This window comes from Belonocnema kinseyi, chromosome 9, assembly GCF_010883055.1.
Source record: "Belonocnema kinseyi isolate 2016_QV_RU_SX_M_011 chromosome 9, B_treatae_v1, whole genome shotgun sequence".
Lineage (NCBI taxonomy): Eukaryota > Metazoa > Arthropoda > Insecta > Hymenoptera > Cynipidae > Belonocnema > Belonocnema kinseyi.
Window position 1 is genome coordinate 93,509,607 of NC_046665.1, and position 16,859 is coordinate 93,526,465.

At 40.8% G+C, this 16,859-nt stretch overlaps 1 protein-coding gene across 3 annotated transcripts in view; it reads left to right on the forward strand.

The window, feature by feature from the left end:
• The window catches only part of LOC117179469 (homeobox protein cut-like), a 104,188-nt gene that overhangs the window by 77,138 nt on the left and 10,191 nt on the right, over nt 1–16,859 (forward strand). For 2 of the 3 annotated variants that reach the window (XM_033371311.1, XM_033371312.1), the window contains exons 4-6: nt 6,438–6,756; nt 8,143–9,288; nt 13,734–14,085. In XM_033371311.1, coding sequence (XP_033227202.1) covers nt 6,438–6,756; nt 8,143–9,288; nt 13,734–14,085 — 1,817 coding nt within the window. The remainder of the gene's footprint in view (nt 1–6,437; nt 6,757–8,142; nt 9,289–13,733; nt 14,086–16,859) is intronic. The other variant, XM_033371313.1, reaches the window with a different exon arrangement.

The following is a 16,859-nucleotide window of genomic DNA, read 5'->3' on the forward strand; positions in this document are numbered from 1 at the left end:
AGATCGCACATGCACGCAACCACACTGACATATTTCTACCCCTTAACTACGGTATTTTAAAGCGAACTAGAGTGATATTAAAATTAGAGATTCGTCATTCACGTCTGCGCGGGTTATAAAGAGTCGCGAGTACGGATAACATTTCAAATGGGAGGGGTGGTTCTTGCCAAAGGGAAGCGCATGGACGAAGGTAATATTTCGAGTGATAAATGGGAAAAGAGGGTGAGAGGGTTGATGAAACGTGGATGATGAGATGGTAGTCCGAAAGGGTGTTACGATAAGGGTTTGTACCTTCGAGGAAACGAGTAGATCAATGGAAGGGTTGCACACCAGGGGGTGCACTGATCGACGATAGGGAAATTTCGTTAGTCCCAATCATAAAAGATGGAGGTGCCTCTACAAATCTCCACTGACTAGCACAAAGCTCCTGAGTGGAAGCAAGACTCTGAAACTAACGCTACCCTTCAAAATTCACCCTTCTGATGCTGATCGTCAATGAAGGTGAGGAGAAACCCCTACTGAACTACAGCTCTTCTAGTAACTGGAAAATGGTTTCTGGCATGGAGGAACACGAAGTTTTAACCAATCAATGAGAAGTTCATTAGCCTACCATGGAAAAGATCCTCAATTGCTGATGAAATTCCGTATTCCCTCCCCTTTCTCTTTTTCAGGGACATGGAATTGAGTTGTATCCTTGATTTTAAACATTGTCAAACAAATGATATCAGATCGTTTATATGCACCTCTTCATGAATCCTCTTTTCTTCAACAAGGGCCGCGATGGGAATTTGAAATTATTGCAAACACGAATCGATGCCAGTACTCCCTTTGACGAGGGTGGTTTTAATTGAAGAAGAACTTGGCTGCCGTAAAAAGTTTCTTGGTATGGACGCGTCAGTGTGTACACACACCTGAGCACTTTTACGTATGATACGTGTCGTTACTCATCCCAGCTATCCCATCCCACAGTTTCCGACCCCAATACTCCCGTCTCGCGCTCGGCAAATGCAAATCTCTTTTTCTCCGCGCGTCTCGGTTTTAAATGGTGTTTTCTCTTTTTATTCTTTTCCTCTTATACTTGTTTCTCCCTCTTTCATACGTTGCTTATCCGCCACCATACCACTGCCCTTCCTTCGCGGCGATGCTCCCACATTCTTTTTGTCATTGTGGCTTATTCGATATATCGTCCCCCGCAAGCCACCCTCCGGACACGGGAAAAGGGGTCCGTGGACGGCGAGAGATATTAGAGACAAATGACAGTAAAAAATGCATACGTGAGAACTCTCTCGCTTGAGAGAATACTAATGCGACTTATGTCTCTCGAGGAGAGATAATTATAGCTGTAAAAAATCATTGGTCCTTCGAGCCGTATTTGAAATAGCGACCTTTGGATAAACAGAAAGGCAATCGTTCTCTTTCTAGTTTTATCGAAGCATGAATTTCGGAAATCTGTGGTTTCTCGTTGGGTTTCTCATCCCCTGGAAACTCGCAACTTTCTCATTAGCCAGGGCGACAATGCAGCAACGTTACGGGCGTATATCTGACAGAGTATAATAACGTGTGCTTCAGACGATCGGCAGTTGTCGTTGCGCAGCGACTCACACTCTCTATCCTCGACCCTCGGAAACCACCCTTTCACCCCTTCAGAGTTTCATTGCCTGACTTGTGCGGGTGTATCGTTCGCGTTCACACCTACGATGCAAGCATTGCACACGGACTCACGAGGAGTCGCGCATAAATGTCAGAGATTAGCGGCCTTGCATTTCGTATCGAGCATTTCTGTCAATATGCGGCGGTGGGCACAATAGCAACGATTCGAAAGCTGCTGATTATGAAATAAACGCTCGACTCGATCCTAGAGCTTGGCAGGCGTTTTCGACAGGATATCAGTCACACTTCTCAGCGAAAGAGCAACGAGGACTAGTTTACCGCAGATCAGGAAACAAGTTGCTTACGCAAGACACTTTGGTACATATTCGTGCAATTCAAACAGAGATTTATGCATTTTTAAATATAGATCCTGGGCGTCAAAAGGGAATTAATAATTAAAAGTTTTACAAATGAATAACTAATTCTCTCAAACGAAACGGTTGTCGGTATTTTACATGGTCTGCTTTTTGTTTCCTTTACTAGCTGTTACGAATTTTACCGAACATTACGCGCGGTCGAGCGATCGTCTCGATTCTCTCTCACTCTCTCTCGTCTCTCTTGCCTACCCTCTTTCCTTTCCCGTTCCGTTTCTCTCGTTTCAATATTTCTCTCCGGCGAATACTCCGACTAATATATGGCTTCTGCCGAACCGACGTACCCTACTGGGCATGAGTGGGTGGGCAAGTATGTATTCATAAATGTGTAGGTCCTCGTAATGCGAATCAGAGAGTATATGTGGTTAATATTAATTCTCGACTTCCCGGTGGCTGATCGGGCTTACCTATTCGGCAAACTTGCAAAATTCACTCGATCGTGAGAATCACTTTTCCACCTTTATGCGGTCGAAAAAATTATTGGAAAATTATCGGGAAAAAACACGTGCCACTGGCGGAAGTCAAGCTTCTACCTTTTCAACAATTTTAATTAACAAGTACTGCTCAATCATTTTAAAATGATTGGGTGTGTTAAGTACTTGAATATTTTTATTTTAAAAACATGAATCCCAGAGATGTGAAACATAGAGATGGAAAGAAAGGGAAAGTGGAGGCAGCAGAACCGCGGGAAAAGGACTCGGGAGAGGGTAGAGATTCCGAAGCGAAATGATTCGAAACGTCGTTCCATTATAAAGGCAATATCGCGCGGTCGCAAGTCGTCTCTGCGCCGGTATTACAACTGGCCTTCATAATCTGATGTGTATTACGCAGGACTCTTGTGTGTGTATAAATGTGTGCATCGAGACGCCCTGTATGTAGAAATGGTTTCGGGAAAAGTGAGCAGAGATTCACCCTCTCTGGGTATCCTCTCCGCCTCCGTCGCTGCTCCGCACTCTTGTAATAAGCATAAATCCTCAGAGGCTTATCTAGCGGCGCCCAGATGAACGCTAAAATAAAATATCATACATTTTACCTTTACCCTCCCTGTTATGTTACGACCATCTCTTTTTGTCCTTCCTTCTCACGTCTACCATTATGTACCTTCGGTGATAGCTGCTCTTCACATTCTCTTTTCTCCGAAAAATAGTTATGAATGACTAAAAATCAAATCTTTTATAAAAACAATACAAGGCCAAATCAGAGATTGGACAAAACGTGACACCAGAAGCGTCGAGGCATTGGGAAACTTTGGTCGAAGACGCGTTAGAGTAGGTGTAATGAGGCGAGATACATTCGGCTCCGAAGGGTGACTGGGGAGGTGTGTGAAGGTGGGAGAGTTTCACTTGCGAGAAAGAGAGAAAGCCAGTTGACGAGGGAGGGAATTTGAAGTGGTGAAGGGAAGAGAAAGGGTTGAGCTCGAAGCCCGATCAGTCATTAGACAAGTGGGTATTCACATATATCGAGTTGTAAAATCGATAGGGGTGTCCGTTAGCCGTGTATCCTGTAAGAGGGTAGGTTGGTGGGGATGAGATGCGAGTATCGCACACCGACCACCCCCTTGATCCACCTCGCGTACCATCACGAGTCCCTTTCTCTCTTCCTATATTTCCCCTTCGGCCCCTTTTGTTGCTTCGACCCCCGCAGCCCGCCGCCTTGGCCAACGACCACCCTCCGAATCCTCGTGCTTCCTTCTGTACTGGCATCCTCCTGCCACCGCACATATCCAGTCCTTGCATATTAATCCTACCCATAATTCCCATTTCCAGTTTCGGCAACCCTTTGCTCGCAAAAAGAGAGATGGATAAAGAGAGAGGAAGATAAAGAAGAGAAGGCCTCCTATCGATTGGGCTTTCTTTCCCGACTCGGCTTTTAATTGGCATTCTCCTGCGGCGAGAAGAGAGAGACGGAGAGTCATCAAGAGGAAAAGAGAATTCAAGAGAAAGCAGGAGAAAAGCCACTGCTGGAGCGGGGTGGGGGGCGAAAGGGCTGTTGCTTTTGCGTGAGTTGCAGATACCTGCCAGCGTACTTTTACCCTGATCCCTCAGGATTTCGTGACTTCCGTAACTCTGCTGACCATAACGAACAACCCGAATTCGCTCAGGGAAAGCTCCCTCCTTTGTTGCCGACATTCACTGTTAGCAAAAAAATCTGTTGAACAAATATAACAAGAGAACGATTGTAGAAGAGTTTTGGGGATATGTTTAAGTGGCTCGTTATAGATGGGCCAGTGCTTCGTAAAATTAATACGGAACAAACGGCCATCTTGCTCTGTGTATCTGCATATGCTGAGGGGTTCTAAAATACGCACATGTGTGACCTATTGGACGAACGTGCGGATGGTCATGCGCCTTACTGTGTGGAGTATATAAGTGTCAGACTAGTCTTTCTTGTGTGTGTGTGAAGATTGATTATGCTGCGGGAGAAAATGTGATCAATAGCTCGACAAACAAAAGCCCCGCCGCCCATAATGCAAATAGCAAAAATCACAGAGGATTAGGGCCCCACCCTTTCGCGCCTCATACTGTCTCTTTTTCACCACACGAAAACAATGACCATCGAGAACCAGCTTGAACTTATTATGCCATCGGTCGCACGACCTTTCGCGACTTCCCGTTCTGGTCACCTTTCGCGTTTATCCTTTGTCACCTCTCCGTTCGTGCATCGTCCTTGATCATCGCTTCATTTTATTTTTTCGTAAAGAATATTTCTTTATGTTTTTTCAAACTCTGATTGTTCAACTTAGTTTCTAATTCCCTTTGTGGTTTTGAATATTAACTAAGTGCAAACACAGGTTTAATTCTGACAAAACAAACCTGATCTAAAGTTACATTTTATTACGCCAAGCTGTACTTATCTATAGTTTCCCTCAATCATAATTGTTTACAACTGAGTTACCTGGGACTATAGTCTGCTATAAAGTTCACCCCTATAGGAAAGTCGAGTCAGACACCCTAGATATAGATTCTCAATATAGCCCTCTTAACTGCAAAAAAAGCCAACTACACTCAATATTTTATAATATCATTCTCGAACTGGATGAATCGGAAAGTAATTTATTCCTCTCAGCGCTGGTAAAAATGCCAGTGACTTTGGCGAGTAAAATTTAACGTGTTCGACTGCAGGTTATCGCGGCTCGTCGAACGGGGGAATGTTCACTCCACCTGTCTTTTATAGAGGATTGTTAAATATAGCCCAAATACCCCACCGACTAATGGCCAGAACTATTAACAAGTTTAAGAACTTGGCCACGTGGTCGTTGGATGTATCGAAGCCGATGTATGGTCTTCGGTTTACAAATACCTGTAACTCAAGCACACGTCGCTTATATTTATCGATTTTGAATAAGGAGAGGTCAATCGACTCTTGACCAGCCCTCGATTAATAAACTAGCGAATGAAAAACACAACCAAGTTTTAGTGTTTATCAAGTTTTTTCGATTTCACCACCTTTTCAGCCGCTAATGCCATAACAGAGAGGTTTTTGATCATCAAAATAGACAATCAAACTCCGAATGATAAGGATTCTACGATGCTGAAAAACTGTCGATAAGTACTGGTTTATTGGTGCCAGCGAGTACTTACGTGGCACAAAGCAGAGGGTGTACTCTCACAGGGAAGTTACACGTGGAAGTGTTTCAAGTGGTCGATTCCAATTGATCATGCATTCGCTACCCGTCCTCCGATATATGAGGTAGTGGCTATAGAGAGTACACAGCAATAACGATCCTAGTCTTCGTACTTATAACCGTACGGGAAACGTACAATTTTTGCACCCACGCGCCACGTAATACCGATATAAAGCTCTCGAGAGTCATCGGATCTCGCGCGCGTCATTAATAAAGTACTTGTGTGAGCGGCGAGGCACGTCATCAAAGAACCGTCAAAGTGGATGCTGTCAGATGGAAAAAATCTACTCCCAATTATCAGAATTCAATTTGTGATAAAAGATGAATTTGAACCAAGTCCTGTTTGTTTGATTCCTTATTTGATCTGATCCCTCTAATGAATCTTGTTCAGACGACACTGAGGGGATTTGGAAATATCTTCCAATAATCGATATTTATGCAAGCAAAGTGGTAAGCAAGGCCAATGAATAAGTAGGAGGTCGCCCACCTCCGGATTCTTGATTGGCATTCTGACTCGTTCGGACATCGTTTAATTGAATACCCTAGATAATTATATTCAATGCCGGTAATTAATGCTCTTACACCAGTTCCTCTTGACTGCTATGCATTCCCGATAAAATTAATAATGGATAAGCTCCTTAGAACGCCAGGAGAGACAGGAGGGTGCACTTCAAATAGAAATGGGAGGAATATAGTATTTTGTAACCATTCACTCTACCTGGCCTATAGGAAATTAGTAAATTAGTTTTATTTTTAAATATTGTTTAACAATTTTATTTTGTTTACAGATCAGTCAGCTGGTTGAAGAAGTATCCAGGCTGCAACTGAGTTTGCAGCGGCTCCAAGAAACGAGCGCTCAGGCGACGGCGCGCCTTGAAGAGGAACTCGAAGCGCGCCGACAGCACATCAGCAGACTAGAGAGTAAGCTAGAAAGACAGAGGGACTACGATGACCTGAAACGAGAAATAAGCGTATTAAGGTCCGTCGATCTCTCGCAAATACCGACTGGAGAACCTGGAAAAAGCCTCGAACACCTCCTTATGGAACGCTCAAAGGCTCTCCAACAAGCGGAGAACCTCAAACCACCCAGCACACCCGACACTCTAGGTGAGTTGACTATTCATCACACAAAGGGGCTACCTGGAACTAGTGCTGATTCGAGCAATCTAATAATTAACGTTCATTGCTATTTTCATTTTCGAGATATCCTCTGATGCTTTTCTTTGGACGCAATGTTACTGATTATTCGAACCTCACTAGTGATAGATCCGTTACAGTAGATGCGTTATATCAGCCATTCCGATTATATAGGGAAGGGGAAGAATGTTAGATAGAAAAGGGGACAGCCCTGCGTAAGCTAACTAATTCCTATGCTGCTGCTCTGATCTTCGGCCCTGACTCTCTCTCCGAGGTTCCGTCGTTACGAATCTTGATAACGGGCCAAACGAGTCCTGATAGTTAATTTAACATAGAAAAGACAAAGACCATTATGAAAAACTAAAAAGCTTACCCGAAATAACCCCGCTTGCGGTTGTGTTCGAACTTTTAATTTATTTTTCTATCTATTTCTCACCTACTATCCATCTATCTCTCTCAATTTTGTACCTCAACTAGATTTTCACAATATTTTTGTTTGCTCGCTCTTGCACTCTCTCTTTCTCTCTCTCTTTCCCTTACGATATCTCTTTTTTGTCTCGAAACCTCTCTCTCTCTCACTACGTTGCTTAGGCTGCACTTTTACCTCTCGAGCCGCTCTCTCCTCTCCAAAGTATTTTTGCAGAGACTATAACCCAACCAAACACACAAAATCCGTTGCCAATTCCACAAAAACTTGCCTTCCCCTCCAGTCTCTGGAGTTCCGACCATCTCGACCTCGACCCTTCGCCCGTACACAACGCCGAAATGCAAACTTCCGCGCACGCAAATTTTTTGAACGATATTCGCAATATTTGCACCGGTACCGGGCCATTGTTTCGGGTACCGAGTTTATTATGAATTGAACCGGAGGACAGCGGAAGAGAGACGGAGAGGCAGAGGGAGATACTGCAACGTCACCCCTTCTGAATCAAACCGACTAAATCCTCGCGTCTCCTTCAACCTGCATCCCATTCACTCCCAAACTCTACCTATCCCCTTTCAACATCCTCTTCCTCCCTCCTTCACCCGCAAAAGCCAAATCTCGGAATATCATCGGGCATCATGTACCACTCAAAGACTTTCCATTACCATTCCGCTCTCGTTTTGCTATTGACGATTTTCTAACTCAAGATTAATGGTACACGACGATTAAAATTTCGGTGTTTCAAAAAGAGAGTGTCGGGATCCGAAGTGTTCGATCAGCTAGGCAGAATTGGAGGTCGTCCTCTCGAAAATAAGTTTTACCGTTGCTGTGTTCCAAAATGATTTTGGTGAAAGGACGACCTCAGAACAAGGGTTCGTTTTGAATCGTGTCATGATGTTGACCGGATCCCTTGTTTTGTTTGGTGGTTGCAGGTGGACTATCGTCACCTCTGCAGCGTGCCACGACCGCCTCGCCCCACGGGGTGGTAAATGCACCACCATCATCCCTTGTATCCTCCCAGACAACACTCCCAACTCGCTCCACTCCGACACCATCTTCTGCCACATCAACGAGCTCGAGCCTCCTTTTCCCACCACCTCTCCAAAACGTGGAGACATTCGGTTCCTTCCTCGGCGAGGAGATTGTCGCTAATTGGAGGCGATCGCTGGAGAAAACGATCATGAGCCAACAGCAACCACAGCAAACGTCACAAGCTTCCCAACCACAGCAGACACAATCTACCATTCTAGGACTTCACCCACCTTCGACGCCAAGTAGTCTAAATCATCTTCCATCACCAACAGATCCCATCTCGTCGTCCAACACGCCAGCCAAGTCGAGCACACCTCTGGGTACCACTCTGGGTTCCCTAGATGCAACGGAAAAAGCCTCGACGCCGGTACCAGGTCACGAGACACCAGCACCACCTACGCCCTCATCAACGGCCTTGACATCTCCTCCAGCCACGTTACCACCTCCAACATCCACTGCGGATTCCATCGTCAATGGAGGAAGTATCGGAAGTCTGAGCAGTCTTGGAAGTCTCGTAAATCTAGTACCACCACCCAAGAGTCCTGCAGAGGAATCTTGTCACAACAACAACAATAGCCATCATCTAGCCAACAACAACAACATCGGTGCCCTCAGTGTTCTGGATAGTCTGAAGGGTCCCTTTCGATTTGACGACCGGACGCACCCTTTCAGATTTGGGGACGAGTTCGGTGCAGCAGGAATGGCTGGAAGGCTCGGAGAATCTCTTATTCCTAAAGGAGATCCCATGGAAGCTAGACTTCAGGAGATGCTGCGTTATAACATGGACAAGTACGCTTCCCAAAATCTGGATACGTTAAACATCGCGCGGAGGGTTCGCGAGCTGCTCTCGATACACAACATTGGTCAGAGACTTTTCGCCAAGTATGTCCTGGGTCTCAGTCAAGGGACTGTCAGTGAGCTGCTAAGTAAACCAAAACCTTGGGATAAACTGACGGAGAAAGGAAGGGACAGTTACCGAAAGATGCACGGATGGGCTTGCGACGACAACGCTGTTATGCTGCTCAAGTCTCTCATTCCCAAAAAAGGTAAGATTGTCTCTCTTTCTCTCTGTCTGTCTGTCTTTGGTTATCAATCAGATAAGGCACTGGTCGATACACTTGCAGATCTAGTCAGCTCGTTCAGCAATTTTTTGTACAATGATCAGCAAGATTTCGACCAGGGCAACTGTACTTCCTAAGATTCTGTCGCCTCGCACTGCCAATTATTAATATTTCACCGATTCACTAACCATCCGTAACTTCTACTGGCTTCTCCGGGTCTCGTCGGGACTTTTCCTAATCCTAACTGCACGGGGCTAATGACTGACATCAGAAGATAATGACTGACAGGACGAAATTATTGTTCAGACTTGATTTCGAAGCAACCCCTAGGCTGATTACATCCTGCTTGGCATTATCGATTTTTGCCGCGTTTAGCAGCCATATTGTTTAGACTAATAGCTCTTGGGAATAGAAAGCGAGGGTTTAGACTGAGTAAGGGTGGGTTGGAAGGTTTCGCGGAGAGAAGTGCAGGAGAGGAGACTCCGAAGAGATTCCAGCAGCGGCGGTCTGTATTTACGCGAGAGGTAATTTACACTTTTGCTTGATTGCACGAGATCTCAAAGGTTATTGCGCTTAGCCGGAAGTCATTGTGACGCCCACTCAAGTGTTTCTTCTTCTCGATTCTGTCTAATTCCTCTATCCTTGCTTCGCGAGTAAACGGTCCTACAGATGGAACAATCCCCAAGCGGTTGTTGTGATGTTCAACTAGCTTTATCTGTTTAATCTTTTTGATTCGTAAAAAAGACTTCCGATTTGTAAGTAAACCTTGAAATAGAGATAATCACACGTTACTTGAATCCGTCGAAGCGTTGCAAAAGCAAAAACCTTGTAGGAGTGACCTCAGAATGCGTCAGCCGTAAAATTACAAGGGCGCACGACAACGACCCTGATGCAGAATAGCCAATGAACAAGTGCAACAAAATGGTACCCAAGTAAATTTAGACCCTCTGAGGAGAGTTTAGAAGCCAGTCATTTTAATCTCCTCCCTGGATTCTTCTTCCGTTCTTCAGGGCTAATTGTTACGAGGTTTTTGTACCCGGGTTAGTCTTACAGCATCTCCGTAGATACAATGAAGCGCCGAGATTCAATAGGATAAATATGCCGAAAGCTTTGTTAGCAACTTTCATAATCACTTATGATTTATGAGCAAAAATCATAGGCTTTAGTCGTCCCTGAATAGCGCGAGGATGTTGAAGGCGTCAAAAAGATAACTTCTTCGACTAAACATCCCGCTCATTATAGCTTGAATCACTCACCGGAAAGAACAATGATTACCGATCTTTTCTTAATATTCGGCGACAGAAAAGACATTTAAACCTGGCCATAAATCATCCTAACTTCATACCATGACTTTATGTCTTGTATCGTCATGGAAATTTGTCTACAACGACCTCCAATCTTAGGGTGTCAACCATGGTATTTTCCACTGTCTAAGCAATCCTGTTTGTGCTTTTTAATTGCGCTTAGAGCTGTTAAGGTACAAGGAATGAGGACTGCCAACTGCGCGTATTTCACCGTCAATTATGGCAATCTCGGAACACTCATACTCGCAACTATCGAGTGCGAACGAGTTTCATTTCGTTCATTAGCGGGCCCCTGATTTTATCGGATTTCTAGCGTCGGTTGGTGCTCGCGTACGTATTGCCTTCACTCTGCTTTCCGTTGCCAACAATGGCGACGAAGCGGGTCTCTCCTCAAAGCGTCCCCTCGTGAAGGCAACAATCGGCAAGTTTCTTAAGACTGCGGATCTATCGGTCGCATTCCCACGAAATTATACCACATTTTGTAACTGCGTATTGTCAAGGCGCGTCGTTGTATATCGTTCACTCCTCATCGCCACTTTTGCTCGGTACAAGTCTCCTTATCTATACAAATATCGTTGTAAATTTTTTATTTATGCCAGAAGATAAAAAAAGTTATGAAATTATAATTATGTTCTAATTGGCTGCAGGATTCACATGATTGAAACCCAAGTTTACCATCGTATAACCAAAGACTTAAATGAATCGTCTGAACTATTTTTATTCGCGCGGTATTTTGCTAAGAAAAAAGTAGCGACTTGAAAAGTAATAAAATAGAAACGACAAATCCTGCCTAAGGGGTTTAATTAGATAATAATTGCCTGCAGCAATATGTAGCAAGATTGGCAGGAGTTAAAATGACCATCATTGGCTAAGCATTGAGCACTCCTTTGATTGAGCGAAAAAATGGTCGTAACTCACTTTTTTTTTTACTAAACTCTCTCATGTAAACCTATTCTACTTGGAATCAGTCCTAGGTTTCTTAATTTCCAGGGAATTTCTTCACTTTAAGAAACTTCCTCGCACCTGACAAGAGCGGTACAATTGCGCTTACACACAAGTGTCACGCAGACAATTTTACGAGGAAATAATTGCCGCGAAATATGATTTCCTTCACAACTCTTATTGTTCGTTTTTCTCGCGGGACCCGCATTGTCCTCTGACCGACCGATTGTTTCCTTTCATTCTGTATTCCCGTATATCTCGGCGCTAGATTCGATGCGTCGGGCGATCGAGGCGCTCAAGAAACGGCCCGTGACGTTTGTAATAATTATGTTATTAATAACGTTTCGTCATCCTGCGGAAATGGAAATCGGCGCAGAAGTGAGTCATCGAACGCGTCGGTTCAACCGACCGTGATCCATGTACACGCGTTATTTATTATTCTTCCTCGCCATTATAGTTTCTTTATTGTTTATAGCGCGGAACGCAAATCGCTCTGCCTTTTCATCGCTATTCGTGGAAAAAGAGCAGACACGATTGGGTTCGATCATGATAAGTTGCGCTTGTATCGCTGACGAGCGATAGCGTGAGAGACGTTGACAAAAGAAAGGGAAAAGTCTGCCCTCGTTCTTTTTTATTTGGACCAGCCAACACAAGTACAGCTGAGTCTATTTATCAATTATTTCAGGAAATGCAAATCAAAAGTTTACGATTCAAATTCGGGACGACTTACACAAATATTTGAATGGATCTTACAAAAGAATCGGTGTTATTTTCGTGGGAGAGAGGTTGATTTTGTAGAAAGAGGTCCTTGGATCTCAGTATTTGTTTTCTGGCGCATGCTATCGGAGTTGAAGGGGGATTGGAAATCGAACTTCGATGAAAATCGCACTTCTAGCAGCCATTGCTTTCCGGACAAGTAGAAGTCCGCTGGCACGGATTCAAACGTTGCGACAATGCACACACATAGGACAAAGGTACTTGCACACACGAATATGTAAGAGTTGGTACGTTACGGTTGGCTCCTTCGTATCGCGAAACTCCATTCTTCCGATCCAACATTCTCCGCTCCTCCCACTCACGCCTCGCATCCTTTAAATGCGACCATCGTGTAAACAAATTAGAATTCCAATTAAGAAGAGAGAGAGAACTGTTCCACGCCTCTCGAAGCATTATAATTACCCCAAGAACATTTACTTTCAACACTGCTAATTGTTCGCTGATTGTGGGTTCATTACATATTATTGCATGAAGAACCTTTTCGTTTCTTGGCGATTTCTCATGTCATTTTTGAGGAAGGAAGGGACAGCAAAGGTGGAATAGATTGTGATGCTGATTCATCTGAATGTTGTGTCTGATTGGTCAATTAGGAGGGAAACACGTATATTCTTGTTTGGAGAGTGTGGAGAGACGACCGCATGCAGAATTGAAGATATTTTAATTGTCCGCGAAACGCTCCTTTGTATTCACTCGATGTATTGATTTTAGGTTGGATTAATTGCTCTTGACTTCGATCTCCATGAGGCTTGTTTTTTTTTTAACAATCTTGATTTGAAATCGTGCTCAAGAGCCTCATGGTATCGATTACATTTTACATATAGTGTACCCTTCATAATGATATTCCTCTTCATTATTATTTTCCTACTTAATAATTCACTTAATCTACCAAAATACTCTTGCAACACGTTCTATTGACTTTGGATAAGCTTCTCAAAAACCGAGGTCGACACTTGTCAACCAGAATAGAATAATTGATTGATTTCTTGGCACGTCGCTGAGAAAATGAGGGAAATATTTCAGTCGGCAGTGCGAAGTGGATATTTTTCAAATCTTTGAATCACGAGTCTACTCATATATTTCAGAGATTAGAAATATTGAACATGAACTCACGAATTTAGATTAAGGTTGGAATAATTTAATATTACCATACGATCGATACAGATTTTCGGTCTAGTAAATAAAACTTGTCACGCGAAAGAAAAATTTCCGAGAGCCCAAGACTTTGATCTTGATTAATAGACAGATTACTCGAAAGATTAGAAACTTAGAAGGCTGAATCGATCGTTCATGTTACATTAAAGCACCAACGAATGAAAAACAATCGTTTTCTACATTTTTTCAAGATTCATGTAGAAAATAAACACCAGACCGAGTAAGAACGCACCACAAGTTGTGCCTCACCCGTAGAGTATGTTTCAGGCAAGGAGCAGGGAATGCCAGCATTTGCTCGTGGTCCTCAGGATGGTCCACCGGACATGAGTGATGAAAGATTAGCTCATATTCTTTCGGAATCGGGTCACCTTCAAATGCGAGGTGATCTTGATGTCTCAAACGACGCCGACAGCAAGAGTCCAAGTCGTGTCGGTTGTCCCAGTCCTTTCAGCAAGGACCGAATGGACAGCCAAAACCGTAGACTGAAGAAGTACGAAAACGACGACATTCCCCAGGAAAAAGTTGTGAGGATCTATCAGGAGGAGTTGGCCAAACTCATGGGACGAAGAGTCGATGATCTTCGCGGACCCAGGGACTTCCTTCAAAGGTAAGACATCATTTTACTATATCTTTTATTCAATCCCATCCTATCCCTCCATCCTATTCATCAATCCTATCCTATTTCTCAATTCTATCTATCCAGCAATTCCAAATTTTAAAAATAAAATGGATTTTCTGAAAGACAAGAACTGACACTTCTCTTAATAGATTACTAAAGACTGGAAAATGTTTTGAAAAGATGTCACTAATGATTATCCCACAATCAGTTCTAAAAGAAATGGAGAGAAGCTTGTAAAAAAAAATGAAGGAGACTGATCGACTGCTTACAATTGTCAAACGTCAAGTTTTAAGTCGTTTTTTATTTAAGTTCTCTCTTGATCATTAAAGTGAGGATTTTCGTCTTTGACTGTTATGATAACAAAGTGAATTCTCGGGATCAATTTTTCATCAGTCAGAATGACGATCCATTCATTCCTTAATGAGGTGACTGTCCTTGGAAAAGTTGGGGTAAATTTCACCAGATAGCAATGTTCGATGGTGACCTCGTTTCGAACGTTTTTAATGTTTTATTTTGGTCGTTCGAAGAAGACGCGTTGGTGTGAATCAGTTATCTCCTAAGAATAAAGAGCAAACTCTTTAAAATCATGTGAATCGTGTCTAACATCGAGATTGTCTTCTCATCCTTTTCAGCATGTGTCAACATCTTTTCAGAATTTTCGATAAATTTACTTAAAAGTATCAAATTCAAAGATTCTTTCGCTAATGAATGTCTCGATTGTCATTCAGATTTCCACTCCCTTTCATATATTTTTGTTTAATTATTAATTAATTATATCTGTAGAATTGCATGAAAAGCTTTTCTTGATTCGACCCATTCATTCCAAAAATGTCACATGTCTATCATTGGTTTTAAAGCAGTTTTATTTAACCCAGTCAGAACCATAAAAAAGTTATAACATTCTTAATACAGGGTGACATTGTAACTAAAAGTTTAATTATTAATTAATTAATTGTCGCAGATTTACGATTTAAATAAAAAATAATTTTCACAATAATAATTGAAGTGTATAATAAATAAATTATTAAAACCCTTCCTGGAAAACTCTGAAAATTGCAGGGAAGCGGGCTTCTTTTTTTTTTAATGGCAATACTAAATGGAACAGAAATGATTCTTTAGTTGTAAGAGTAACTTTATATTACCTTATTGAACTATTTTGTTTAAAATTCCTTTTTTTTACATCAATTTTTTTTAAACTGAAAATTCAAGTGTCTGATTGAAAATTTATGTGGTTTGTTAAAATTTTGTCCTTTTTGGTTGAATTCCATTGTTTTTTATTAAAAATATAAATCTTTGTTGGTTGAAATATCAACTAATACATTTTTTGTTTCGAATTTTCAAAAATTAATTGTTGTTAAAGATTCACGGTTTCAATTGAAAATTCATCTCTTCCGTTAAAAAATGGGCTATTTTGTTGAAAATTAATTTTTTCTTTGCCTGAAAATTTTTTTTTTTTTCACTGAAAATTTAACTATTCGAATTGCAGCTTTTAATATTTTGTTGAATTTTGTTCTTGTTGAATATTATTTCTTTACTGGAAATATAACTATTAAATATTTGTTTGAAAAATGATCCTTTTTAGTTAAAAATGCATGTGTACGGTTCAAAATTAATGTATTTTTTTAAAATTTCGTTCTTTTTTGTTGATTTCCATTGTTTTTTTTTTATTAAAAATTTAAATCTTTGATGTTTGAAATGTCAATGAATACATTTTTTGTTCCGAATTAAAGAAAAAACTATTTGTTGTTAAAGATTCATCATTTTAATTGAAAATTCATTTCTTTGGTTAAAAAATGAGCTATTTTGTTGAAAATTAATTTTTTTTGCTGAAAATTTAACTATTCGAATTGCATTTTTTAAATATTTTATTGAATTTTTTGTACAAAATTATTTATTTACCGGAAATTCATGTTTCAACTAAAAATTAAAAAATTCAATTGCTGTTTAACAAATTTATCTTTTTAATTGAAAATTCATGTATTTTATATAAAATGCCGCTTCTTTGGTAAAAATGAATTTTCTATTCCACTTTTGGTTGAAACATTATCTTTTTAGTTTAAAATTCAACTATTTTATTGCAAATTTTTCTTTTTGTATTTGATAATGCAAATATTTCTTTGAAAATTCATGTATCCGGATGCAGATTCATAATTTTAGTTGGAAATTCATTAGTTTGTTTGAAAATTTAACTATTTAGTTAAAAATGGGTACTTTTTCGTTGAAAATTCATATTTTTTGTTGAATAATTATATATATTTTTTTAGAGTCGTCTGCCTTGGTTGAAAATTAATCTTCTTGTTTGAAAATTCATTTTTTTCTCAAAAATTCAAATATTGCATTTAAATATTCATCATTTTATTGGAAAATTTAACTATTTTGTTGAAAATTGATATTTTTAGTTGGAAAATTCAACTTTTTCTCTTAAAAATTCATATCTTTTTTTGAAAAATCGTCTTTCTTTGTGGAAAATTAATCTTCTTTTAAAATTTATCGTCTGGTTTGAAAATTCAAGTATTGAATTTTAATATTTATCATTTTAGTTGAAAATTCATTACTTTGGTTGGAAATTCAACTTGTTTGTTAAAAATTTATATATTTTATAAAATCCCATTTCTTGGTAGAAAATTAATCTTCCTGTTTGAAAATTAATTGTCTTCTTTGAAAATTCATTTTTTTCTGCATGAAAATTCAAGTATTGCATTTTAATATTCATCATTTTAGTTAAAAATTCGTATTTTTGGTTGAAAATAAAACTACTTGGT